Raw genomic sequence first — 26,469 nt, forward strand, 5'->3', positions numbered from 1 at the left:
GGGGAGGTGGGCGGCAGTCTAAAAAGGTACTACGCCTATTACCTATCTGTATGCATTTGGCCCGCTACTGGTCCCCTGGGCTAAAGGGAACCTCATATAACGAATATGGAACCCAGTCAAAACCTTGTTCAGGTTCTCAAAGAATCAATGAAACCATTCTCCTGTTTTGATAGCTGAACCAGGCTGTCTTGCATCTTGTTGTGTGGATCCACAAATTCCTTAAAAACACAGAGGGTCATTTTCTGGCTCCAAAATTCTTGGCTTGAAGGTAATTAATATGAATCTCTTTTGAAACCCTATCCTCTGAATGGGCATTTAAGACCCCGGAGCCACGCTCTAGACTGGAGCATTCCATGGTTCCAGAGAACACAGTTTGTAAACGAACAGACATTTGCTGGAGCATCTTAAACCAAGCCCAATCGCCACTCTGTTTTGTCAAAAGATAAAATTGTATCGGCACATACGAACACATTGACTGTCGGCACAACTGGGCCCTTCATCGTCTAAGAGGCTGAGAGGAAAGAAAGCGGTGGCGATACGGTTGAGGTGCGGTTTCTCCCTCCGGGAGCGAGGCAGGCGGAGGCGACGCGACGCAGCCCAGGGCTGCCGGCCGAGTGCGGAAGCGGAGGAAGTTGTGATGCATAAGGAGCCGAGGGAGCGCACTGGCGGCGGTGTCTGGAAACACCCGGAACATGCTAGAAGGAAGTGGTAATGGCTAGATCCAGAGTGCGCACTGGGGGGAGGCCGTGCTCGGCTAAGGGACGCGTGGGTAGTCCTGAGTTTCTCCCCACTTTAGGGCACAAGACTGGAGAGAAAGGAACCGTGGGAAGCCGCCCACTGGGGAGGACCGAGGAAGCTGCAGCACAGACGCGCGGCGGGGCCCCGGGGACGGAGGCGGGGAGGAGAGCAGGGCGGTCACCGAGCAGCGGTCCGGGGAGGAGGGTCTTGCGGGAGGATAAAGGGAGCGGGCGGGAGGCTGGGCCAGGAGAGCGCGGGGAGGCCTCGAAACCGGCGGCGCGGAGCCTAGACGCGAGCCGGGCGTGGCCGGCAGCTCCCCGAGGTCGGTGGAGGCGGCGGAAGCGGTGGCGGCGGGCCCGGCCGGCGCCCCGCCGGCGCGCACAGGGTTAACCCGCGGCGGGCCGGCGCTCGGTTTCCAGGACAACGCCGGCAGTTCCGGCGCGCAGGCTCGTACCATCGCGCGCGCGCGGGGGAGCGCGGGGGGCGGGGGCGCGGAGGCGCGGAGAGCAGCGGGTCCGGCCCGGACGCCCCCGGCGCGGCCGCCGCTCGCCCCGGGTCGGCTCCGCGCGCGCGCGCGCGCTCCGTGCCGGCCGGCGCTGCCCCGCGCGCGGACGCGGGGGCCGAGCGCGCGCCGGCCCGAAGTCCCCCCGCCGGGGTGGCCGAGTGCGGGCGGCCCGCTGGCAGCTTTGAAAAGCGGGCGAGGACAAAGGCGGCCGCAGCCTCCCGGCGCCCAGCCCGAGCGCGCAGCCCGGCCCGCGCGGCGCCGGAGGATGCGGCCGGGGGCGCGGCGGCGGCGGCGGCGGGGCGGCGCGGGCCGGGCGCGGCAGAGCTGAGCCCAGCAAGGGCCGGGCTGCGGGGGCGCCCGCCCGGGATGTGAGCGCCGAGCGCGCCGGGCGGGGAGGGCGGGCAGGGCGGCAGGAAGGACGCGCGGACGGGAGGAGGAGCGGCGCCGAGCCGGAAGGCGGGAGGCGCGTCCGTTGGGCCCGCGGCGCGGCCGGCCAGCCGCCTCGTCGCTCGGGCGGGAGCGGGGCCCGCGCCTCCTCCCCGGCGCCGCGGGGAGGAAGATGGAGACGCACATCTCGTGCCTGTTCCCCGAGCTGCTGGCCATGATCTTCGGCTACCTGGACGTGCGCGACAAGGGGCGCGCGGCGCAGGTGTGCACGGCCTGGCGGGACGCCGCCTATCACAAGTCGGTGTGGCGGGGGGTGGAGGCCAAGCTGCACCTGCGCCGGGCCAACCCGTCGCTGTTCCCCAGCCTGCAGGCCCGGGGCATCCGCCGGGTGCAGATCCTGAGCCTGCGCCGCAGCCTCAGCTACGTGATCCAGGGCATGGCCAACATCGAGAGCCTCAATCTCAGCGGCTGCTACAACCTCACCGACAACGGACTGGGCCACGCGTTCGTTCAGGAGATCGGCTCGCTGCGCGCTCTCAACCTGAGCCTGTGCAAGCAGATCACCGACAGCAGCCTGGGCCGCATAGCCCAGTACCTCAAGGGCCTGGAGGTGCTGGAGCTGGGCGGCTGCAGCAACATCACCAACACCGGTCTCCTGCTTATCGCCTGGGGCCTGCAGCGCCTCAAGAGCCTTAATCTCCGCAGCTGCCGCCACCTCTCGGACGTGGGCATCGGGCACCTGGCCGGCATGACGCGCAGCGCGGCCGAGGGCTGCCTGGGCCTGGAGCAGCTCACGCTGCAGGACTGCCAGAAGCTCACGGATCTGTCTCTGAAGCACATCTCCCGGGGGCTGACGGGCCTGAGGCTCCTCAACCTCAGCTTCTGCGGAGGCATCTCGGACGCAGGCCTCCTGCACCTGTCGCACATGGGCAGCCTGCGCAGCCTTAACCTGCGCTCCTGCGACAACATCAGTGACACGGGCATCATGCATCTGGCCATGGGCAGCCTGCGCCTCTCGGGGCTGGATGTGTCCTTCTGTGACAAGGTGGGGGACCAGAGCCTGGCTTACATAGCGCAGGGGCTGGACGGCCTCAAGTCCCTGTCCCTCTGCTCCTGCCACATAAGCGACGATGGCATCAACCGCATGGTGCGGCAGATGCACGGGCTGCGCACACTCAACATCGGGCAGTGTGTACGCATCACGGACAAGGGCCTGGAGCTGATCGCCGAGCACCTGAGCCAGCTCACCGGCATCGACCTATACGGCTGCACCCGCATCACCAAGCGCGGCCTGGAGCGCATCACGCAGCTGCCGTGCCTCAAGGTACTCAACCTGGGCCTCTGGCAGATGACGGACAGTGAGAAGGTCAGGTGAGGGCGGCAGCGCCAACTCCCCCGGCCCCGCCCTGTTCGTGCTCCTGCCACCGCCGCGGCCCCCGCGCTCACTCGACACGCACACGTAGACCCAGAGCATTGCCGCGGACGCGGTGGGGGCGATGACGCGGAGCCCCAGGCTCGTTCTCTCCTCCCCTGCCCCCCCTCGTTGCGTCCGGGGTCCCTCCGCCACCCACACCCTCTCCTTTTCCCCGAGGATGCGGAGAAGGACTCGCCACCCACCAGCCACTCTTCCCAGCAGGGGTTTGGAGGACGGATTGAGCTACTGTATCCCCGCCGCGCTGCATTTGGAAACGGGGGTGGGGAGTGACCAGTCCTTTCAGCCCTGGGGAGTTGGGGAAAATGTCTGCCTTCACTTAAGCTTTCATTTGAATACTGTGATCTGGTTTTTATTTCGAAACGTATAAAAGCAAACCCAACTACAACGGCCTTTTCACCCTTCTTCCACTTCGTAACTAATCCCAGTCTCTCGTCATCAGTCCTTTGACAGTACTCTGCTACCCACGCTCATTTCAGCTGTATTGTCTTTCTTTTTTTAGTTTTTTGAAGAAAGTTGACATCATGGTCTCTTTTTTTTTCTGCTGAGTATAGTCTATATATTATATATATATAAATTATATATATATATGTGCGTGTGTATATATATATATAAATTATATATATATGTGTATATATATATAAATTATATATATATATGTGCGTGTGTATATATATATAAATTATATATATGTGCGTGTGTATATATATATATAAATTATATATATATGTGCGTGTGTATATATATATAAATTATATATATATATGTGCGTGTGTATATATATAAATTATATATATATATGTGTGTGTGTATTTATATATATACATATATATATGTGTGTGTGTGTGTGTGTGTCTGGCTACCTCGTTTTAGTTTACTTTTTTCTCTGAAGCCCTGGAATTCTACAAGAGAGATATTTTGAGACTGAAACATTTTTGTGCCTGGACTGGAAAGATGCCCATCGGGTTTGTACATCTTTTTTGTTTTGGCTTCTTCCCAAACCCCATCCACCCCGTGTATCCCACTTCACATTCTGGCACTGCTTTCCTTTTTCTCCTTGTCCATAGGGATTTGAGGGCCCAGCCATGATCCTAAATCTTGACTTAATTTATAGCACAAATGTGTGGGAGACATGAGAGTTGGACTGTTTTGTTTTTTGTTATTTTTTGTGTTTGTTTGAGATGCAGACTGTGTCTTGAAAATGATGATTATATATGCAGATTCTGCCCTGCCCTCCCCCTCTTGCAAGTTTCCCCACGAAAAGGTCACACAGTGAGGGTTCCTGTTGGGAGCTGAGGAGCTTCCAGAGCCCCAGGGGCTGAAATGTGAAGGGGAGGAGACTGAAATTCATGTCTTATCTCTGTTCTGTTAATAAAACGGGAGTTTGTGGGTTTTTAAAAATTCTGTTTCTAAATGGAGGAGTAGATGCCTTTATTTTGATGGGGGTTGGGACTTGTGGCTTTAAAAAAAAAATCACTTTTGTGTAGGATGTACATTTTTGTTGGATTTTTTTGGTTTGTTTATTGTTTTTTAGAATCCTCCACAGCAACATGCGAGACCATGGAGTAAAAGAAACCCAGAGACCTTTATCAATTAATTGTACTGTTTGTGAATTTGTATAAATAATAACAAAGATCCTCTTAAAACATTTATATTCTTACAGTAAAAGGTTAAACTGATATTTATATAATAAAAGAGGAAATATGAAGTATGTTTTTGAAAAAAAAAAACAAAAACAAAAGCCTTGTATCTGTGCATTATTTTTAAGGCAGTGTGTGTTTGGGTCCAGGCCACAGTAGGAGGTGCTGTTTTGTGTCTCTGAAGTAAAAGCATAAGATGCAGAGTTCCGTGCAGCCTGTGTGGTGTGAGCTCATGGTGAAAAATGTATCCTGTGTGAGGTTCACCACTGACATCTACATGTTTTGTTGCTAGAAATGTGATTGGAATGGAGATTTATATAACTTCTGGTTCTGAACTGTCAACAACATGGAAATTTCAAGAAACTGAACAAAATGAAACTTCTTCTTAAACCAGATTTGTAAGAGTCACAGTTTCACCAGGGTGGCCAGTTTTTCTCCACATGGACATGAGATCTAGGGGTGATGTTCAAGAAATGCGTCCTGAGATGTGGAAGTGGGAAGAAAGATGGGTTTCTTGACCCTGAGCGGGTGTGGGGAGGCTGCGAGGGGGCGGGGAGGGCGCCAGGGCCATTGTTGGGAAAGTTAAGGGCGCTCAGTCATGCGGACTGCGGCTCTGTGAGCAGTGCGGCAGGGCGGGGGCTTGGGCCCCTCCTTAGCATTCCCCGCCAGCCCCGCCAGCGCCGCCGGGTTGGACACTTTCCTGGGGGCGGGGAGGCCGGCCTGGAGTTCTTGCACATTTGCATTTTAAGAAGGCGGCCACTCGAACCCCGGTGAGGGTTCTTAGACTGAATTGGGGCTGAATACCAACAATTCCAGCAAAGAGCTCCCTTTGGTAGACAATAACTAAATCACCTGACACCCTGTGGTTGGGCTGTGGAAACGGAAGTGTATAAATGCGCCAGCAGTGGGGTTTTTCATATTCCTGTTTCGCAGAGGTCTGTCTTACTTGTTTTTGAGGGGTTTTTTTTTTTTTTTTTTTAAATATACTGATCCCAGGAAGAGCCGATAAGAATAGCACAAAACTTTCCTGGATCAACACCTCTTTCCAGGAAGAGAGCTAGAACCAGGTTTCTCTTGGGTAGGACTGTTTTGTAAAGTTTCCAAGCTTGCTGTACGGGCCTGTCACAAAAGCTGCATTGTTCCTTCTTGGAGAGCCATCACAAGTGGGTCTAATGGAGCCTGACACTAGATCCATCTTCCTTTTCTTTGGGGAAGGTGTGGATCTCTTTCTTCCCTCTTAGGTTACAGTGCTTACTGCCTGGGAAAAAAAAAAAAAAAAAGTGTGAACCCTAGTAAGAAGAGACTGTGAATCAGGGTCAGCTTTCTGATTTCGCATTTGCCTCTACAGCACGTGAAGCTTCCACAAGCTGTGAGCTTCTTACACTATTTTTCTTCTTCCAAGAGATCGTGTGGCTGTGCAGATTCAGTCAGTAAGAATCTGGGCACCTCCTAAGTCTTGGGCTCTGTGCTCACCTCCTTCATTTAATACAAAAAGTAATCCTACCAGCTATAACTGGAAGGTTTTCTGTTTCTCTGCTTCGTCTTGGTTTTTACTTTAAAGGTTAAATATAAGCTTGACTCAAGGCTGGTAAATTACTGTTTGGAAGTTAAGATCACGGGCCTGCTGTCGTCATCCTGAACTGGGCATAGTTTAGAATGTATCTGAGTGTCTCGGGAAAGATGAATGAACCGCCTTGCATCAGTCAGAGACTGCTTATCCTTCAGCCTTTTTTGACAGAAAGAAAGGAGTCAGGGTTGAGAACCAATGATGTGCTCTGCCTGGTACTTGAAAATTTCTCCGAGTCCTCAAAGCAACCTGCTGAAAGGTACCCTCTTTTCCAGATGAGAATACTGCTCGCCTGAAGTCAGCCAGCCACTAAGTCCAGCCCCCTTCCACTCCACGAGGAGGTTCAGCTACTGATCGCACCTTGGTTTCCAGGAAGGCGACCTCCCAGAAGCGAGTGGTGGCTGTCTGAACCCAGGATGGACAAGCTCAGGCCAAGGGCACCACTTGAAAGGGAGTAGAAGTGGATTTGGCCTCACCATACCTACAGGAATGGAAGGAAATGCTTTTAAAGAATAGGAGCGCTAAGAACATAAGCGGATGTGTAACATGTGGGTGGCGCACAAGTTAAGAGGCACTTCAGGGCAGTTTTTAGAATAACAGAAAAAACCTGGCTCAGGTATTTGCTAAAACTTCCGAACTGAAAAAACAAAATAGGAACTTAGTGTAAACTTTATCATCTAGAAGCAATAAACCTCAGGAGGAACTGTGTTGGTGGCAGTCAGGAAAGGGTTCCGCGTACTTGTCCGAGACTCATGGGGCAAAAGCCATGAAACATCTGCTGAAAAGATGTGTAAGTGAACGGCGGGGTCGGCGGGGTTCAGACAGTGTCTGCAGCCTCCTCAAGACCACGACGGGCCTCTAGCTAAGAGTGCTGGGTGTTGCTGAATAATTCTCCCTGCCATAGACGCCTGCCTGCCCAATTCCTCCGTCCTAAGGCGGGGAGGGCCCACTTGATTTATCCCACCTTTGGCAGCAGTGACAAGGATGCTTGCCTAACTTACGGTACATCCTTAAACAGTTAAGAAAATTCAAACCGATCATTATTCTTTCATGATTGAAATCAGCAGCAAAGATCTGAAAAAGCCAATGTTCCTTTTACGGTAGTTTCTTTTTAACGGTAAGAGGCTTCCCTTAAATGGAGACATACGATATGTAAACTGAAGCATGGCTTATCCCCCAAATCCAGGTGCTTTCCCACAGTGGTTATTAGATGCTGATCTTGCAATATAAGTAAAACCCTTCCCTTCCGACTTAGAGAATCTGAACTCAAGTTTTCAAAGGGGAGAGGGGAGTGGCCCCCAGGGACCACTGTGTTTCCAAAGGATAAGACCCCCTTATTAAGAGATCAGATTTGTAAAACAAAACCAAGACCTCATGCAGCTTCTGACAACCGTTCCTCTGCTCCCAGGGCTCTGCTGCGGCCAGGGGGCCAGTGAGTCAACCCGTGGTTGCCCCCTCTGCTGCCCTTCCCCCTCTGCATCACCCCCTTTTAAAAGTTAATTCTGTCCCTTTAATAGAGGGCAAGACCTAAATTGTGTGCCACCGTGACCCCTGAGGAGTCAGGGGCGAGGCTTTTGGTGAAATCATGTGGGTCCTGGGCAAAGCACAGCATTAGCAATTGGAAAGCTGCATCGAGTCCTGAGCCAGTGCCCAGGCCACACCTCTGTCTCATCTTGTCAAGGTGCTTTGCTCAAATGGTACGGAGCAAGTTAAGTTTTTTGAAAAGTGAATGTTGTCAGACAGAGGAGACCTCATATTTGGATCACTGCCAACTATTAAGAATTTAGAACATCTCCAAGGTGAGTGCACAGCTGGGAAAAGAGTGAACACTCAGGTCTCGGATAGAAAAGGGGTATTTCCAGACATCTGTACCTTTAAATGTCCACAACTGATCAGTTTCAGCCTTTTCCTCTTTGGCAGGGGTGGCTCTGATGTGGCCTGGTGGAGCTGCCTGTACCACCTGGAGCTCTGGGTACCATGGACAAAGCCACTCCTCCCGTTTAGGGCAAGAGGAAGTCGGCACGAGAGCAGAAGTAACGGCACGAGACGGGGTACGTTGACATCCCCCCCAAACAAAACAATCCAAGTGGAATTCCTCCATCTCCTGTTTGTTAACCCAGGAAAGTGCACATATTTTCTTAAAAGAAGACTTAAGTTTTTTATTATCTCATCACTCTTCCACTTTGTGTAAAGGACAAATGCCCCATGTCCTGTGCGTTCGCTTTCATCTGTGAGAGTGGACAGCATCCCGGTCACACAGGCGGGATGTGGATGCGGCCCGCGGACGCGCGGAGTCTCGACTGTGTTTGGCTTCCCTGTCTCCGGATTTGTGTTTCCCCGAAGCTGGTGGATTCCGGACATTTAATTTTATAAACGGGGAAAGAGGCTTGACGAGGGTGAAAGACTGTGCCCGGTGACCACCCCAGACTTTACCCATCACCGGGGAGGCCGGTCCCCAGCAGGAGGGAGCGGGGGGTCCTTCCCTGAGCTGTTGTCAAGCAACACCCGACCCCCTGCTTCTGAAGAGAGCTGAGCTAGAGCACATTATTTTCATCTGGAGTAAACGCCCGAATGCTGAAAGTTATTATTTAATAAGCATTACTTATGCAAACTCAGACGTGTACGTTACTCATGCAAACTCCTTTCTCAAGGAGCCGGAAAGCTAGTGCGAGGAGTTGGTAAACGGGCTTAGGGTACCGGGTGGCCCGAGTACGAGTGAGGGTCCAGTCGGTCCCCTGTCGTCCTCAAGCACGTGGGCCAGCTCTCCGGCACTGCTCTGTCATGGACGGTGACAAACACGACACAAAGGCCTCCATGCTGAGAAGTCACAGCTCCACACGCCCGGGGCCGCCTGTCACAAAGGAGAACTGAGCTGTGAGAGCACGAGGTGTTTTCTCATCACTCAAGGATAAAACGTCCTGACTTTACAGATGTTTTACCTACAAATCCCTCCTGCCCCGAAAGCGTGAAAGGGTCTAGTCCAGTGTGCTCACATCAGCAGCGCCTCGGTTCCCTGCTCTCCGGGGGATGCAACCGCCCTCCAGAGGCTCGGGCCTGCTCACGGCACCCGCAGTGACCCCCTGCCAGATCAGGACCGGAGCGACAGGAGCGGCACAGACGCAGCGGGGAAAGAGCCCAGTCCAGATTCACTTCTCATAAATGGTGTGGAATTACTCCACGTGGTTTGGAAAGCATTGTTTTCCTCATCTAAAAAGATGATGCAAATATTTACTACAAATGTTTGTTTGTAATAGTGTTTTTCCTTAGGAAAGGTATACCCCAAACTGGCATTTTTATGCACACGCTTGTGTACGTTTGTGTAGGAATAGCTACCGGCTTCCATTCTGCTTTTTGAGAAGTGGCCTCTAAATAGAGAGGAACCCCCCAAACTAGTCCTCATATTCCTTAGAATCTTCGGTAAAATCACCGAGGCCAAAACTGGTCAGATGGGTGAAATAAGGGAGAACTGCAACAGTTAAACCCCTCAAATTCTTAGCCTTCTTAGATGGAAGATACACTAACCAGGGCCTTCCATTTTTACCTCAGCGTTTTAAACCTTGGCTAAGCTTCAAAGCCCACTGCTATGAACTACCAAAAAGAAAAAGAAAAAAGGCCAGTAGGTGTGCCTTGAGCAAACTATATGAAAATACGGCATTAAAGTGACAACTTCGAGCTCTTCTAGTTCACTTCGAATGCACAAACTTTAGTGTCTTTCAGGGATCTACGGTACGGCCAGGTTCTGTGGCCTGAACGTTGTCGAGCTCCCAGCGCAGCTTCCTGACATAGCAGGCAGAGATGCTCTTTGGGTTTTCTGAGCCTGGACTGGATAGACGACTGGCCTTCCCAGCCTCCCTGACGTCCAGACGCCTGGCCATTGTGCTCGGAGTCAAAGGGCAACAGGACAGTGATCCATAGCAAGACAGCTGGCCTATCTTTTCCCCACACGCAAGGATCTAATGCTCATCGGAATCACAGGAGAACCCGCGGAAATTCACTCCAGTACAGCAGAGCACAGGGTTTCGCAGTGACAGCCTCACCCCTGCTTGCATCGGAAGCTAAACTGCGTCTCTGTAAGTTAGGAGACAGGTCGCACGGCACCTCGTGAAAGGCAGGGGTGGAAAGTCAATCTTTGCCTCTTGCTGCGGTGTTCCTCGACCTTCCCATCCCCCGCAAACCCTCTCCCACCTTCTCCCACCCATTCACCCTCCCCGCGGGGATGCAGCCCTGCGTCGTGGCCACACCAGTGTCAGAGGCGGGCGTCTGACCTCGTGCTTTCCTTTACCCCAGGTGCACTAAGACGATTTTAGGATCCACTGTGGGGCAGAAAAGTAAAGTACGGTTCATGCAAAACTCCACGTATGTTTTCCACGTGGAAAGACGGACTGTCTTTATCCACGGCGCCTGCTAGCCCCGAGACCCGTCAGCAGGTGGCAGCATTGCCTGTGAGCCGGATGCCCTCCGGCAGGTGCCCCCGGTCACCTCCCCACAAAGACCTTCCCGGTGTGAGTGAGAGCCGGCGAGACAACCTCATGTCGCCAAGAAGATAAAATGGAATTTTTAAGTATTGGTGGAGTCAGGGACCCCGGTGCCCGGCACTCGGTTTGGGAGCAGGTATCAGATGCGCCTTAGGGACGTTTCCCTGATGTAGCTGGCGGGAATCAAACATCAACTCCTAACTTTTCTTTAAGACCATCTCATACAGATCCTGTTAGATTGCCATATTCGGGGAGTTTGGGAGAACAACTTGGGAAAAAGTTTACACTCATACATGGAAACATCCATTTTAACAGGAGGAGCAAAAGTGCTGGCTTTTTAAAATTACACACACACACAAACAAAAATATTAAAAAATGTTTAGGAGTATCAATTTTTAGTTTTTTATTATCAGCATGAGGATCTTCTAAAGGAGCCCATGAAAGTGAGAATGATTAAGAGCCCTGAGAAAGCAGTGAGGTTGCTCACATACCTAAATTCCTCCCCTGGAAAACAGACATTAGAAACAGGAAGCAGAAATGAAGGAGAAAGAACTTCTGAGCCAACTTGGCCAGATTCCATAAAACGCCACAACGAGGGACAGGCTGGGGTCTCCCGCCGTCTTGGCCCCGACCGTCTGGCCTCGGGGCATGAAAGCAAGGATCTGAAGGGCAGGTGCAGATGTGGAATAAAAGTGTGGAAGGTGGAGGTGGCCGTGTCCCGCGGCTGCACCTGCCATGCCGTGCCATCCCAATGAGGCTCGCCACCAGCACGGTGATGCAAAGGTCATTTTTGGTTAGAGAATGGGAGAAGAGAAAGGAGAAGCTTCTGGAACTCAGGGCCCAGGCACGAAGCTGATCACTGCTCCTGCCAGCAACCAAGAAGGTCGTAGGAAACCAGAAAACCTCCCGGCCGCTCCGTGGACTCTCAGGCTGAAATACACTGTTGTCAGTGACACGCAGAACGAATACAGATTCAGGGAAACAACCCGGATAAAGAAAACAGGTGGCCGAGGAGAGAAAAGAGGACACGGAGGGGACCAGGGCAATAAACAGAGACCAGGTGAGGTGAGTGTAGGGGAGGCCAACGGCCAGCATGCCCAGCCTGGACCCCAGGAGGAGCTGGGAGGGGTGCTTGGGGCCACCATCTCCGGGAGCGGCGTTCCTGGGCTACTCGTGTTTTCAGGAAGACAGTCCTTCTTCCTCTGGTTGTGTGACTCGGACACGAGACAAAAATTCCGACTACTAGGTCCCCGGGCTGGCCTGAGGAGTTGGCAGTAGGGTGTTGGGCCCCCGGTAAGGTGATGGGTCCCACTCCCAGAGTGTGGCTGTTACTGCCCAGCCTCCTGGCCGTCACCGTCAGGACAAAGGTTCTGTGCTACCCACTCTCCCCATCCTGCAGAGAAAATCACCCAGAACGACAGCGTCCCAGGGCTGTCACGTAACACCTCCTGTGTCGTGAGGCTCCCCTGGCCTGGACTCTGTCTCTCGATCCCCAGGAGTCGGGCCTCTGCGCTCTGTCCCGGCCAGCACTCGAGTCACCCCACGGAGACAGCTTCTGTTTTAGGTAATGTCCCCAGCCCCTGCCCCAGAGGCCCCGACACAGTGAGCAAAGCCAGGCGGCCAGCACCACACGTGCACACACCCCTCACCTTCCTCTGTCTGCTCCGTCCTCCCCACAATACAGGGACCATGTGGCCATCACTGGCCCTCTGAAGTGGTCCGGCCGGGCCACCCGGTCCCTGAGTCAATGGAGACCACGACGGGTGTGCAGGCTGGCCTGCGGTGGGAGCCAGGCACGCGGTGGGCACGACCTGGAGCAGACAGGCCCCTCTGTGCAGGCCCCAAGCCCCTGACCCGGCGCCTTCTGCCTGATGCCCGGAGGGAAAGCCCCACGAGCACCCCACGCCTGGGGTTCTCCGCGCCCTCGGCCGCTCCTGCCTCTGCACCTGTCGTGAACTCGCGGGGCCGCCGACACCTTCCCGCCTCCCAGAGCCCAGACAGGCCGGCTGGTGCTAATCCGCCCGCCGCGCAGCTCAGCAGCTCCGCTCCCCTAAGCCCCTGATAACGGTTTTACTAAAATCCTCTTTTGATGGAAAAAAATCCCAGCTGGACATTTCAGGCCTCGCACAATGTACAGGCCTGCGGGTCCCTTTCCCACCTCACAAAGGCCTCTAATCAAGTGGAAAATGTGCTGGAGGCCAGAGGTTGGGTCTGCAATTATTTTTTAAGGGATTACGGAGAAGAATAGGGGCAACGAGGCCCTCCCCCGCTTTGTTTTCCATTTGGTCCTGCTCGACATGCTTGGGGCTGGGGGAAGCCACCCAGATCTCTGCACACCAGGCCTCACCTCTCCCTGCCCCGTGGAAGGGTGGCATCTTTGAACACCATCGCTTCAGGAAGATTGAGAGAGTCTGGAAGCAACATGCAGGCCCTATTCTGACCCCGTTTAAGCCCCTATTTATAAAACCACTATGGAGCAGGCTCCCGTGTGTGGGGAGAGCCCTCATTCATTAACCTCTGACCCCACTCTGTATGCAGAGGGGAGGGTCCATACGCTGCTGGGGGTGGGAGCATTCACTGGGGCTTCCCAGGCTTTGGAGGGCAAGAGGTCGTGTTCCCAATGTCGCCAGATCCCCTCCTCCTTATTTATATACATTGACCCTTCCCCTCACACTGAGCAAATATCCAGGAAACTCCTAAGGCAAAGCATGGATGAAAATACAAGACACCAACCATTTTTATCCGCCTATCTGGAATCGTTTAAAAATGCACACTACAGAAGGGAGTTTGTCTTCCCTGTACATTGGGAAGGACCTTTTCTGATGTCATTCGTACAGGAACGTTCATTAAAGATCAACTGATAAAAGGTGAACATCTCAGGTTGGCCCTCTGTTCTCATCCTTTTATTTCAGCCAAGAGAAGCGGCTCATCCTTCTAAACCAGCTGGTTAGCGATGTGTGCAGATCCCCAGTAAAAAGGACATGATCACAAATTCCTAAACTCATTCTGGGATGATCCAGGATTAGGCTGCTTGGCTCTGAAAGTCAGAGGTCAGCGTATATTTCAAAATAAATACCAGGCTGAGTGAGAATTTTCAGGTCCTTTCTTCAAAGTCCCTAAAATAAAAGCAACTACCAAAGGCAAAACAATACCTCTGGCCTGTTTTCGTCAGTATTTATGACTTACTGACATGTTTTGCCTCATTGATTTTGCAGTTCTGTCTCAGAAGGACCCTAAACGATCAAGAAGTAGATGGAGAGAAACACAATTCTTACGTTTAATATCTTACACGAAACACGATGCAGATAGCATACTAGTATTTCATGTTGGCCTTCATAGTTCCTTTGGTGGGTGTTACAGGAGGAGGGGACCACATAGTTCCCCTAAAGAAAGCAAGTCAGGGTGGACCCTGTGGGGTCCTCTCCCCAAATCGTGACAAACACGTTTGCTGAATCACTTCTGCTGGTTTTCAAAGCGTGACGGCTTTCTCCAGGAATGAGTAACCTTCGCCCTGCTGTAGAAGATGAGCTTCTCTGGAAAGGTGAAGTGATACATTTAAGGGCATCGCAGGAGACAGTGGACCATCTCGAAAGTAGAGCCTGAGGGGGCCTGCCTCCTGAAATAAGGGCAACGCATGACATAAGCCTGCCTTACAGGGGAGGGGTCCCAAAGCCCCCTCTCCCAATATACTTCCTGAGTCACCTACCACACAGAATGCTGGCTTACCTCTGTCCTGGGCTTACCACCATTATTTTGTATTCGTCATTATTCTTATACTTCTCCATCCTTTTAACATACTCTGTCGAACAGAATATCAGTTGTTTCTTTACCAGAACCAGTTTGGGGGAGAGTAAAATAGCAATTTGGAAACAATAATCTGATAAAATACGGACAGCAACACATCTCAGATTTCTCAGGGCAGATGAAACTTTTAGTACTTTGGAATGTAAACCTCTTTCAGACTCTCACTAGATCACAAAGGTTTCTAAAAATCAACTTAAGACCAACTCTCTTAATTTTCCACTCAAAATACAAGATGAACATACTTAGAATTAAGAAGTACAAAATATGGGCTTTCAAATTAACGAGAAAGTTTTGTTCAAGGTCTAAAGAGAAAATGAAATTATATCTTGAGGTTGAAATGTTATCAGTCCAGGAATGAACAGTTTTCATCCTGCTTTAGGAGAAGATGAACTTCTTCTCCTAAAGGTGAAGTGATACATTCAAGGGCATCACAGGAGAGACAGTGGACCGTCTCTATCCCAAAGAAGATAGGAAACACTGCTTCTCCGGATCACACTGGGTGGGGAACTACAGGAGAAGCGGAGCCTCATTTCTCCACAGTATTTTCTTCAGCTCTTCCTCTCCTGCTCTTGATAAACCAGGTGACATCTCACTCCTGCCCCAACTGTCTCTGTGCAATTGCTTCATATTTCTGAAATTCTGCTGTTCACTCATTTTCCGTCGTTATGGGCGCACTCATATTCCGACTCACCTAATTCTCTAAACCACCAGCTCCATGCCTAACAATCTCAATCCAGCACCCGCAGGCCCTGCGGGGACCACAGCATTCCTGACTCTGAGGCCCTGGGCTTCCCTGCCCTGCCCTACAAGCCTATCCCCAGCACCTCCCAACAGCCACGGAGCTTCCCAGAAACATCCAGACTGTGGTGGCCAGAGAGTGATGGCTGCCATTCCTGCAGCCGACTGGCAATCTCTACACCGAAGCTTTCAAATATTATCATTACTACAATATGCCTGCCCAGTTAAGGCTGTTCTTAAAAGTGATACATACATAAATCTTTATTTCAAAAATCTGTGGACTTCCCTGGTGGTCCAGTGGTTAAGAGTCCACACTCCCAATGCAGGGGGCCCAGGTTCGATCCCTGGTCGGGGAACTGGATCACGCACGCCCCAACGAAGGTCCCGCACACCGCAACTAAGACCCAGTGCAGCCAAATGAATAAACATTTTTTTAAAAAAGACCCAAAATTCTGTATTTAAAAAAATCACCCAGAATAGAAAAATCTGGATGTGGCAAAAAGCTGCCTTTCGATCCTCACGTGATGTCACTTCCCCCCGCCCCCCCGAGGGGCCCCGTGGCAGTGGACCGTATCCTTTTGGACCCAACTCCAGCTTTCAGAGTTGACAACAGTGGTGAGGTGACAAATGCCCCCAATTTGGGGCTGATGATCTTACTTTTGATCTGTATAAGATCTTGAAATTAACCATGTGTCAGCACAGGTTAGGCCCCCAGAGGGTCCACGGTAATCGGGCAACTGAGGCTACTTCCCCCTGGGTCACCAGCTTCAGAACCTCTTCCAGGTCCTCCTGGGACGATGATGAGCTTATCTATGTGGTGCTGACAGTCACGCGGCAGGGCTGATAGCGCTTGAGCCCGGCTTTATCAGTTATGGAGCTAAAACCGCTTTAAGAGCCTATAAAAACGCGGACAAGTATTCCTTCTGACCAACCCATATGACGGTGGGTTCACATCACAGGAGCCTGCCCGTTTATTTGGATTAATTCCTAACTAATAGTTTAAATGCTCGAGTTTATGAATGAGTTTTTTTTTTTTTGCGGTACGCAGGCCTCTCACTGCTGTGGCCTCTCCCGTTGCGGAGCACAGGCTCCGGACGCACAGGCCCAGCGGCCATGGCTCACGGGCCCAGCCGCTCCGTGGCATGTGGGATCTTCCCGGACCGGGGCACGAACCTGCGTCCCCTGCATCGGCAGGCGGACTCTCAACCACTGTGCCACCAGGGAAGCCCCTATGAATGATTTTTTAAAAATACAAATTAGTGTGGGCTCAAGGCTATCTTTCGCTTGGTAAATGTTTTATTTGGCAGTGATCGTGGCAGAGGCCCTGCTCGGGCTTCCTTGCAGACCCCCTTCTCGGTGCCCAGAGGAGTGTCTCCTGTGTGTTTCAGGGGGAAACACAGTGGGGGGTCCTGCTTCCCAGAGTGCTCGGTGCAGAAGGCCAGGCTGCGGCCCAGGAGGCGGAGCTGAGGTTCACGCCATCCAAGGCCAAGTTCCCTCCGGCCCAGGCCCCTGGCTCGGGTCAGCCAGGTTGGCCTGGACTTTGTCAGTGACGCACAAGCTAAACAGCCTCGAGGGAGGCCAGGCCGGCCCAGGTCCCTGATGTCCAGGATGGTTTGAGTTGTCCCTGCATCCTCTCTGGTCACTCTGTTCTATTAGAGAAAGGGTTTGTGAGAAGGAAAGGAGTGATTTAAGGGTTCCTTCTGCCCTTCGAAGCCAGTGAAATGTAGACAGAAACCCCGCTGGGCTGTGTGGGGGGCACACCTCTGCAGGCATCTCCGGGTAGACACGAGCCCAGGGCACAGGCCCCGGGTTGGGGGCTCCCCTGCAGCCGGGACCCCGTTGCCCCAAGATCCCACAGAGGGAGAAGGTTGGGGGCTTGAGCCCAGCGTGAGCCCCAGGACCCAAGACGCCGCCCTCAGGGTGGCACCTGCCCTCACCCTCCCTCTGCGAGTGTGAAAACCCAGCACACGCTCCGCTCACCGTGGCTCCCGGGAGGCTGCCAGGCACCTCCGTGGGCTCCCAGGACTGTCAGCTCCGATGCAGACACAGCTGGACAGAAGCCAACAGCAGCTCCGGGGGCAAGGACCCCGGTGCTGGGGGCGGAGAGGGTCCACCAGACCCCAGAGCATCCTGCGTGAGCTTCACATGTGGGCTTCTGGGGCGAGCGGGAGCTGGGAGACCAACAAGGAGGAGGACATGGTCCCAGGGCCACTGTCAGTGTTTGTTTAAAGTGCCTTTAACCCCAGTCCTGCACAAAGACCTGTGCTCATGGCTGGAATACTCAGGGCCAGAGACAGGTAGGTAGGTAGGTAGGTACCTACTAGGTAGATAGCCTGTCTAGCCTGACTTTCCTTTTGTTCAGCTTTTAATCAGCATCTCCTGAGAAACTGAACTACTTTTATCTCAAGTGGAAGAAATGGACCCCAGTGAGCAAAGGAGGAAAAAGCTGTGGAGGATCTTCATTTTTATTTTCATAGAAGTTTTTTTTCCTCCCTCAGGGTTTTGCTTATCTGTCCATATATGTCCATAGGAAATATTATTCTTAGAGTCCAGAGTCTGTTCACATCTGTTTGTATAGATTTTTAAGGGCAAATGAAAGACAAGCAGAGTATGCTTTGATACTAAGTGCTGTACTTGATGCTGTGTTCAGACCTTTCTCATCTAGCTCAGGAGCAATTTGTCTACCATGACTGACCTAAAAGTACTTTTGAAATACACTATCGAGTTCATCAAAGACCGCTTGTAAAAGAAGGCCCCTAACTTTTCCAACAAACTCCTACCAACCTCTCGATGACCTTGACGATGCTTGAATTGTACTGAAGTGCTCAGCGGAACACCTGGGGCTGCGACCAGCCAGGTCCCTGGGGAAGGCAGGCTCCTGCTTGCCGCCCACACCCGACCGTTAAAGCAGACACAAGGCAGGTCTGCAAAACTTCGTGGGGTTTATTATCGCCGAGGCCCCGCATTTGGAACCCTCAGAGGAAGGGTCTGGAGATCGCCCCGACCAAGCCGGCCGCGTGGCCCTCATCAGCTCCTGGGTGCGTGCGCTGTCCCCGCTCCGCCACCAGCCTGCACGCACCCTGCCTCTGGTTCACACGTCGCTTCTCCAGGTGTGGTCTCTGGATGACCTTTACACGGGAGTCACCTGGGTGCTTGCCAACAATGCATTTTTCAGGGGGGAGGGTTCACAACCTCTCTATCCCCAGAGATGTCTTCTAAAAAGGGATACCAATCACACTGCAATCCTGCTTAAACACCTCCACCAGCTTCCTGTCGGTAAAGAATAAAGTCCCAGCTCCTCACTAAGGTCCTGAAAGCCGTCGGGGCCCCAGTCACACCTCGAGGCTAACCTCCCACCAGCCCTCATCCTCCTGAACTCCAGTGCATGCTATGCCCCAGGCCTAGAATGTTCTTCTCCTCCGTCTGATTGGAGAGCGCTTCTCACCCTCCAAGGCCGGGCTCACGTGAACTTTGTGAAGCCCCCCGTTTCCGTGTCCCCACGTTGTCTGAGGCTCCAGTATCAGCACTTGACATCTTTGCATTTCTCCCTCACCCTAGAAGGCTCTCCCAGTCATGGGCAGCTGGATGGCATTCAACTAATAAGTATGAGAGTCTGTATCCAGTGTCTACCCGGTGCCGGCTCTGTACCAAGGGCTGAGGGTACAGCAATGAACCAAGCTTGGTTCCAGTCCCACAATGCTTACAGCCTTTGTGGGAGGAGAAAAAATTAGTAATTACCAGGGCTTCCCTGGTGGCGCAGTGGTTGAGAGTCCGCCTGCCGATGCAGGGGACACGGGTTCGTGCCCTGGTCCGGGAAGATCCCACATGCCGCGGAGCGGCTGGGCCCGTGAGCCACGGCCACTGAGCCTGCGCGTCCAGAGCCTGTGCTCCGCAACAGGAGAGGCCACGACAGTGAGGGGCCCGCGTACCGCATAAAAAAAAAACAAACTAACCTTTGCATGAATTGTCACACTCTCCCCTAAAACGCTCTATCTTGCTGACCTGCCTGCCTTTCCTGACTCCCCCAGGCCAAAAGCTTGGGTGTCTTCTCTTGTGCCCTCAGCTTTGGTCACTCCTGCCCACCCTTGCTGATGGATCTCTGAAGTCCCCTGGGTGGAAGAATTTGCAGTTATGGAACTTACGACTTTATAGAAATACTAGGCTTCGGTGGCGAGGTCTCGAATGACCGAAGCTCAGAACTGCCTTCGTTTTGGTAACCGCCGCACTCAGGAAAGCACTCGGGGTACAGCAGGCATTCAACAGACACCCGGGGAACAAGCGGAGGAGAGATACACACTCTGCACACAGGCTCAGGTGACTCTTACTTGAGGAAGACAAATGGGACAGAGACAATCTTGCACTAACCTTGCTAGTGAGAAACCTATTAAAAACCCAGGTTTTTAAATAGTCACTCTGATAACTGCTGTGTTCCTGTCCCAAGGTAACCATTTCAAAGTCAGGGAAACAACATACGTGATTAGAATATTTCAAGAATCTTTTTAAAGCATGATTTCGGTTTATGCCATTGACGAGCTCCGTGGCTTAAGCTTTGCTAATTGAAAAAGTCATCTCCTGGAGAGACGACAGGCGATCACCAAGAGTGGAGAGACGACAGGCGATCACCAAGAGTGGAATAACCTCGGCTCTGCGAGCACGTCCTGCGGGTGCAGAGCCCGCGGTGGGAGCCCTCTCTCGCGCGCTCAGGGCACAGAAGCCCCCCTTCTAATTCCAGATCCTGCATTTCTGGGCAGAGCCCTCCTTGCCCATCCTGGTGGGGATGAGTGCTCGCTGGGAAATCCCCCACTCCAGCCCCTGGGGCGTGTGTCCTATCCAGGTTGAGCTCCCCAGCGGCCTCCGTCCGGCAGCCCCCGGGAACTGGCTTGGTAGCCCTCCAGGATCTGATGGCAAGGATTACGTCTGGTATTTTGTCTGGTTTTACAGGTGAAAAAGTGAGGCAGGTGCAGGCCAGTGAAGCTGAGCTGTGGACTAAGTGAGCAAAGCAGAACAGAACCTAAGTTTCTTCACCATTTTGCCCATTTGGGTCCGGGCATACACTAAATATTCAATACATCTTTGATGATATGATTGTGGGGACCAAATGGTATTAACTCTCCTCGGCCGCTCTTGATTTTTATCCCCTTGGAGATCTCCCAAGTGGCCCCGGTAACGGTGGCCAAAGGACAGACCACCAGTGCCGACGCGTAGCCCTGCTCCTCTTAACCCGGGTCTGCTGAGTCTGGGGTCAGAGGCTACTAAAAGACAAGGACAAGTTAAGTCTGCCATTATGGTCAATAGTCCTCATGCCGTGCGACATTTGTTTGTCAATGGCAGTCAGTCATTGCTGTGACCGGCCACCTTCCCTTCCTTGTCTCACTCTCCCTGATCTCACAAATAATCTACCCAAACAACCACCACCTTTCTCCACCTTAGAAAGGAAAGAAAAAAGAAAAGGAGGAAAAAAAATAAGGCAAGACGAAGAGACAGGATGGATTTAGGCGACCCCATTCCTTTGACTTATATACAGTCTCCATCAATACAACACTGATTATGTTTACTTGCATAGAGGTGAAGAGGCACCCATCTTTTCCTTTTAGTTCTGTAAATTTCAATGCATTCTTTACACCCCACCCTCATGAAAATGTTTTTAAGATAATTATTATTACATTATGAAGGATAATTATTCTGGGTTATTCTGTTTTTTTTTTTTTTTTTTGGCCGCACCACGCGGCTTGCAGGATCTCAGTTCCCCGACCAGGGACTGAACCCGTGCCCCTGCACTGGAAGTGCGGAGTCTTAACCACTGGACTGCAAGGGAATTCCCAATTCTGGGTTATTCTTAATGTCTCAGGACTATACTTTGTGTTGCCCAAAGTGACCTCAAGGAAGCACACTTTCATTATAGACAAGTGTATGTATATGTGTGGATATATGTATACGTGTGTCTACATATATATGTACATCTATACATAAGATGATGATATATGTAATAATGATATATGTTTCTGAGAAAGCAAACTATGTTTACACAGTGATAGCTGGACACACAAGGAATTCACAACTCCCCAAGGAAAACACACCTGGATGACCTGCCTAGCAATTCCCTCCAGGATATAGAAATGTCTCCATATTTCATTCCCCTGGTCCTTCCCTGAAACAGTTTCAATCACTTGACAAATCATTACCATTCATTAGTAATGTTTCTGAGTGTCCCTATGTGAAAGAAATCCACCACACATTTCACACAGATGCAGTCTCTCCCTGTAGAGTTTTCCTGTTAATGGAAACGATGTAGAATATATACGTCTTCCACTTACATCTTCTGTTGTGTTTGTTGTTGCTTCTGGTTTTGTCTTTCTCTCTCTCTGGTCCTGAGGAATAATTTCCTGGCTTTATAAACCAAGGTGCTCACTTCCATGAGTGAGGGGCTGCTTTGTGAAAGAACACAGATTTAAAGAGGACTGGGGTAAGCAATGGAAGAGAGGCAAGGAGAGGTGAACTAAGCACGTTGCCCTCCCTCCCGGCGTGGAGAGACCCCCTGGTGGTGGCCCCTCCTGCAGGGACCAGGGAGAATCGCTGGGGACAAAAGGAGGGAAAACTGGTAACTAGCAAACTGTATCCCACCATCACAGTTCTCACTGCCTCTTCTCAAATTACCTGGTCAATTTGATCCATCAAATTCTCCTGGCCCACATTTCATAGCCACAGGGACTGGATTCCACAGGACACAGCTGAGGAAGCCCAGAGAGGCTCAATGTTCACTAACGTTCTCTTCCAAAGCTCTCTACCAGCTGTTAGTCCAACTCTGACAGCCATGGGGTTGGAGAACTTTGTCTCTTTTGATTGTTCTAAAACTGCTGCCTACATCCGGTACACTGATAAGAATCCCCTTCCTGCTGCCCAGTGGGCCTTCTGGTTTGGACTCTGGTGTAAGGGTCCCAGGGCATGAGCTTCCCTACATGTGAACCTGGCAGGCTTAGACCTGTGGTGTAGGGAGCCTTCCTAAAAACATGAGAGTAGCATCCAGGGGTGTGGACAATTTGAGGGTAGACCTCGTATTGAATCACTAAGATTTAGAGGCAGTGATTATCTAGTCCCGTGGCTTTAAACTTATTGTTTTTTAAGAAATAGAAGTCTGCTTTTCTACTGATATCATATGTTGAAGCAAAAGAAATAAAAACATGCGTGTAGTTGATATCTGGGGAGGGGAATGGACCTCCAGACTGGCCCCTGATTAAGAACTGTCTCAAAAACATCTTGTCTAGCCCACTCAATCCATTTTACAGATGAGGAAATGGGTACACAGGGAGATCAGGTCAATTTCCAGGTCACAGAGCTAGGGACCAGTCCAAATTTCCTGATGCTTAACCCCCTGCTCTTTCCACTCTAACACCCTGTCTTTGACAATCTCTTCTGAACCTACGGAATTACATGTGGCAATATTAAGCCACAAAAATTACTGACTCAATGCTTTCATTAGAGACTCCCTCCTGTTCATTTCCTCAGAATAAGTTTTTAGTTCTTTGTACCACATGAACTCCAATCGGTAATTCTGAATTCCTCTTGGCAGAGGTAATATAGGTCAGATTCCATTAAACACATATCACTACAGTAAAAAAAAAAAAAAAAATTTCAAACCCAGCTCGTGGTCTACAGACTCCAGTCAAATTTAATCAGCGAGAGTTTAGTACTAAACTGCAAAAGAATTTGAATAGTGTTTTGAATTTTACTGTAAAGAGATCTGCCTATAGTATATCCGTTGGCCTCGTGTCGGAAGATTTGATCATTGAGACAGCAGTGGGCTTCCAAGCCCTCCACCATCAAAGTGGCTGCATGTTACAGAATCCGACACTAGGACACCCGGGCCAGGACCCCTGAGGAATTTACCCCCCTCCACTTAGCTCCCCAGGTAGTCAGATATGATATGCAATTTGCTGCCCTGGCTCAGAGAGAACAACCACCAGCTTTCCCCAAGCCCCCCATGGTCCCCCATGGCCCCTGCCGCACCCTCTGGGATGGGTTCTGTAATCCCAGCTTCGTCAGTAAGAAGCGGGGTTATTTACAAGACCGGAGGGCTCGTTAAAGCAATAATGTCCAAGGCAGTTTAAAAGAAGGGAAGATGAGTGAGAATTGGAAAGAAATGTATTTGCATATTTGAAAACTAGGGGCAGGGCAGAGGCAGGCTGAGGCGGGTATGGGATGGGGGGCCGGCAACTCTGTGAAAGCTCCTGGGAGCGGGGGTCCCTTGGACTCAGCGCTGTACCCTTGGGGTCATCGGGTGGGGTGATGCTGCAGTGTCAGGAAGGATTGGTCACAGAAGCAATGGCAACGAGAGGGAGGCCGCAGGAACGAGGAACTTGTCTACATGGAGTATAAATTCAAGGCCGAGATCCAAGTCAAACATCGCATTGGAAAGAAGAAAAATAACAGAAACATTTCAGATGACAAAGCTGAAACTCTGAGATGGGGCTCCTTAGATCTGCCTCTCATTCCTGACGGCCAGAATCAGAACCCTGTCATCTCTAGACACCGAGTCCCGGACACTCGAGGCCCCGGGGGCAGAGGGATCCCACCCGCCACGCAGGGGATCCGGGCGGGGGATGAGGTGTACGGGGCCAGCGTACCCCCTACTCGGGTTTCTCAACCATTAGCTTGTACTTGGAACCTGGTATTAGAACAGTTCATGCTGGGACGCTCTCTGAACTCTTGCCCTGTCTGGCACTTCTTGCCATGCAAAGGGAGGAGAATTTTAACAGCACTGAAAAAACAAGGGAGAGAGGATGAAATACTTGTAAAAGCTTTTGCTAGCATTGAGCCACGCACGCACAAGCCTGCAAGTGGTAAGCGGACTATATGTTCTATAACACGTCTGAGCTCACAGGGCAGCCAGGCTAAGTTAGGGCTGAGAACCAAGCTGAGATTCTAAACATCAGGGGCTTTTAAATACCTCTGAACTACATATATGCAGGGGCCTACAGCTTTCTGAGAGGGGCTGAGCTCTGGGAGCACGTAAAGTCTGCAGCACAGAGGACAGAGCACTGGGGTTGAAAACTCAGTTACATCGGCGGCTTCCCTGGTGGTGCAGTGGTTAAGAATCCGCCTGCCAATGTAGGGGACACGGGTTCGAGCCCTGGTCCGGGAAGATCCCACATGCCGTGGAGCAACTAAGCCCACGCGCCACGACAACTGAGCCTGCGCTCTAGAGCCCGTGAGCCACAACTACTGAAGCCCAAGCGCCTAGAGCCCGTGCTCCACAACAAGAGAAGCCACTTCAACGAAGAAGCCCACGCACCACAGCAAAGACTAGTCCCAGCTCGCTGCACCTAGAGAAAGCCCACGCACAGCAATAAAGACCCAACGCGGCCAAGAAAAACAAAAAAGAAAAAGAAAAGAAAAGAAAAAGAAAACTCAGTTACATCAACTGTTCGCTACATGACCCTAAGCAAGTGAGCTACCTTCTGGTCCTCAGTTTCCTCGTCTGTAAAATGGGAATATTAAGACCTACTCCATAGGGTTATGGTTGGAAATGAAATCAGGTGATGTATGCACAGCATCTACCACAGTGCCTGGTACCCACCAGATGCTTCGTCCATTCAACCAGTATCAACTGAGCATCTCATTATGTGCTGGACACTGGAAAGAAGAGTCAGGAGAGATGGACTGGTACCTGTCGCCTTGGAGCTTTCAGGATGGCCACTGGTCTAGGCACCAAATAGCACTTTCTGTGAACTGTCTTGACTGAGGTGTGCCGGGGGTACCAAGTAGGTAACGGAGACAAGGGAGATGCAGACTCTGTTCCTCAGCTGCTTAAATCTGATTGAAAACGTAACAGAACCACATCACTGATGGCTCTGCCACCAATCACGGCCCTTGGGGAAGTCACTGTGGCTCAGCTTCCATGTGAGTAGGACAAAGAGGCTGGAAAAGATTTGGGGCTCGCAAGCCTCGCTGTGCATCAAAATCTCCCGAAGGAGCTTTTAACACTCCAGGTTCCAGGGCCCCTGCCCAGACCTGCCGGATCAGAATCCCTAAGGGGAGGGGCTCAGGGATCTGCCATGATTCTTAAAACGTCCCAAGGAATCAAATGCAGATATCTTGGTCTCGGTCCATTTGTAAGACCCTTCTTAACAGTAAGGTTCTGAGATAAATTGCTGTAACGCAAGCTGAAGCTAAGGGTGCCACAGAAAAGGCCTAGGAAAGTGGCATGAGGGTTAGGAGGGGAGGTGGCAGCGTCATGGAAGTGGAGCTGAGCAGGGCCTTGGGGAGGTGACTGGAACCCGAACTTGAGGTCTAGAAGGGAAACAGAAGCCAAACGTCTGGCCGGAGGACAAAGCCCTTGAATGGGAATAATCGGACAGAGGTTGGAGAGGCAGGCTGAAACCAACTTCACACACTCACTCGTTCATTCATTCATTCATTCACTCATTCACTGTGTGACCTTACTTGGAAATGGGGTCTTTATAGAGGTAATCAAGTTAAAATGAGGTCATTAGGGTGGGCCCTAATCCAATATGACTGAAGTCCTCATAAAAAGGGGAAATTTGGAGACAGACAGACAGACAAGCACGGGGGTTGGGGGGGAAGACGATGTGAAGACACAGGGAGAGCGCCAGGCGAAGGTGGGGGGATGAGAGCGTGAGTCTACAAGCCAAGGCCCCAAAGATTGCTGCAAACCACCAGAAGCTGGGCCAGAGGGCTGGAGCAGATCCCCCCTCACAGCCTCGGGAGGAGCCAATCCTGCAGACACCTTGATCTCAGACTTCCAGCCTCCGGACTGTGAGACAATAGGTTTCTGTCATTTTAAGCCCCCCAGCTTGTGGCTGGTGCTTTGCTGCTGCAGGCCCTGGAAGGTGATACACAATGGAACAGCAACGGTAACAGGGGCCAAAGAGCTGTCAGAGGCCGCACAGTGCAGCCCTGACTGCTCCCTTCTGCTAACTGTGCACCCAGGGGTGCCTGGGACCCCTCGCTGAGTATAACCAGCATCCATAAGTATTTGCTGAGTAATTAAGGAGATGTCGGGGGAAAAGGGGGCGTAAAGAGGGGTGCTCGGGGAGCGTGATGGGACGCAGAGGAAATGTACACTCAGTCCCAGATGCACGAAGTTCTCCAGGAGAAGCTGACGCAGGAGGGGACTTGGGGGAGAAGTCTGGGCAGAGGTGAAGTTTCAGGAATCGCCCATCTAG

At 51.8% G+C, this 26,469-nt stretch overlaps 2 protein-coding genes across 2 annotated transcripts in view; one reads left to right on the plus strand and one right to left on the minus strand.

Moving 5' to 3' along the window:
• WNT5B (Wnt family member 5B) overlaps positions 1-26,469 on the minus strand; it is a 94,352-nt gene that overhangs the window by 44,980 nt on the left and 22,903 nt on the right. The gene's annotated exons all lie outside the window — the stretch shown is intronic.
• FBXL14 (F-box and leucine rich repeat protein 14) lies at positions 725-5,168 on the plus strand. The gene has a single exon (XM_022566925.3). It carries the CDS (start codon positions 1,803-1,805, stop codon positions 3,003-3,005), a length of 1,203 nt encoding a protein of 400 aa, XP_022422633.1. The 5' UTR covers positions 725-1,802; the 3' UTR covers positions 3,006-5,168.

This window comes from Delphinapterus leucas, chromosome 11 (assembly GCF_059928025.1).
Source record: "Delphinapterus leucas isolate spDelLeu-1000000601 "Yukka" chromosome 11, BTC_Dleu_Yukka2, whole genome shotgun sequence".
Classification (NCBI taxonomy): Eukaryota; Metazoa; Chordata; class Mammalia; order Artiodactyla; family Monodontidae; genus Delphinapterus; species Delphinapterus leucas.

Bases quoted from the DNA above. Each gene is read 5' to 3' on its own strand.
- FBXL14 (XM_022566925.3), top strand. From the start codon at position 1,803: ATGGAGACGCACATCTCGTGCCTGTTCCCCGAGCTGCTGGCCATGATC.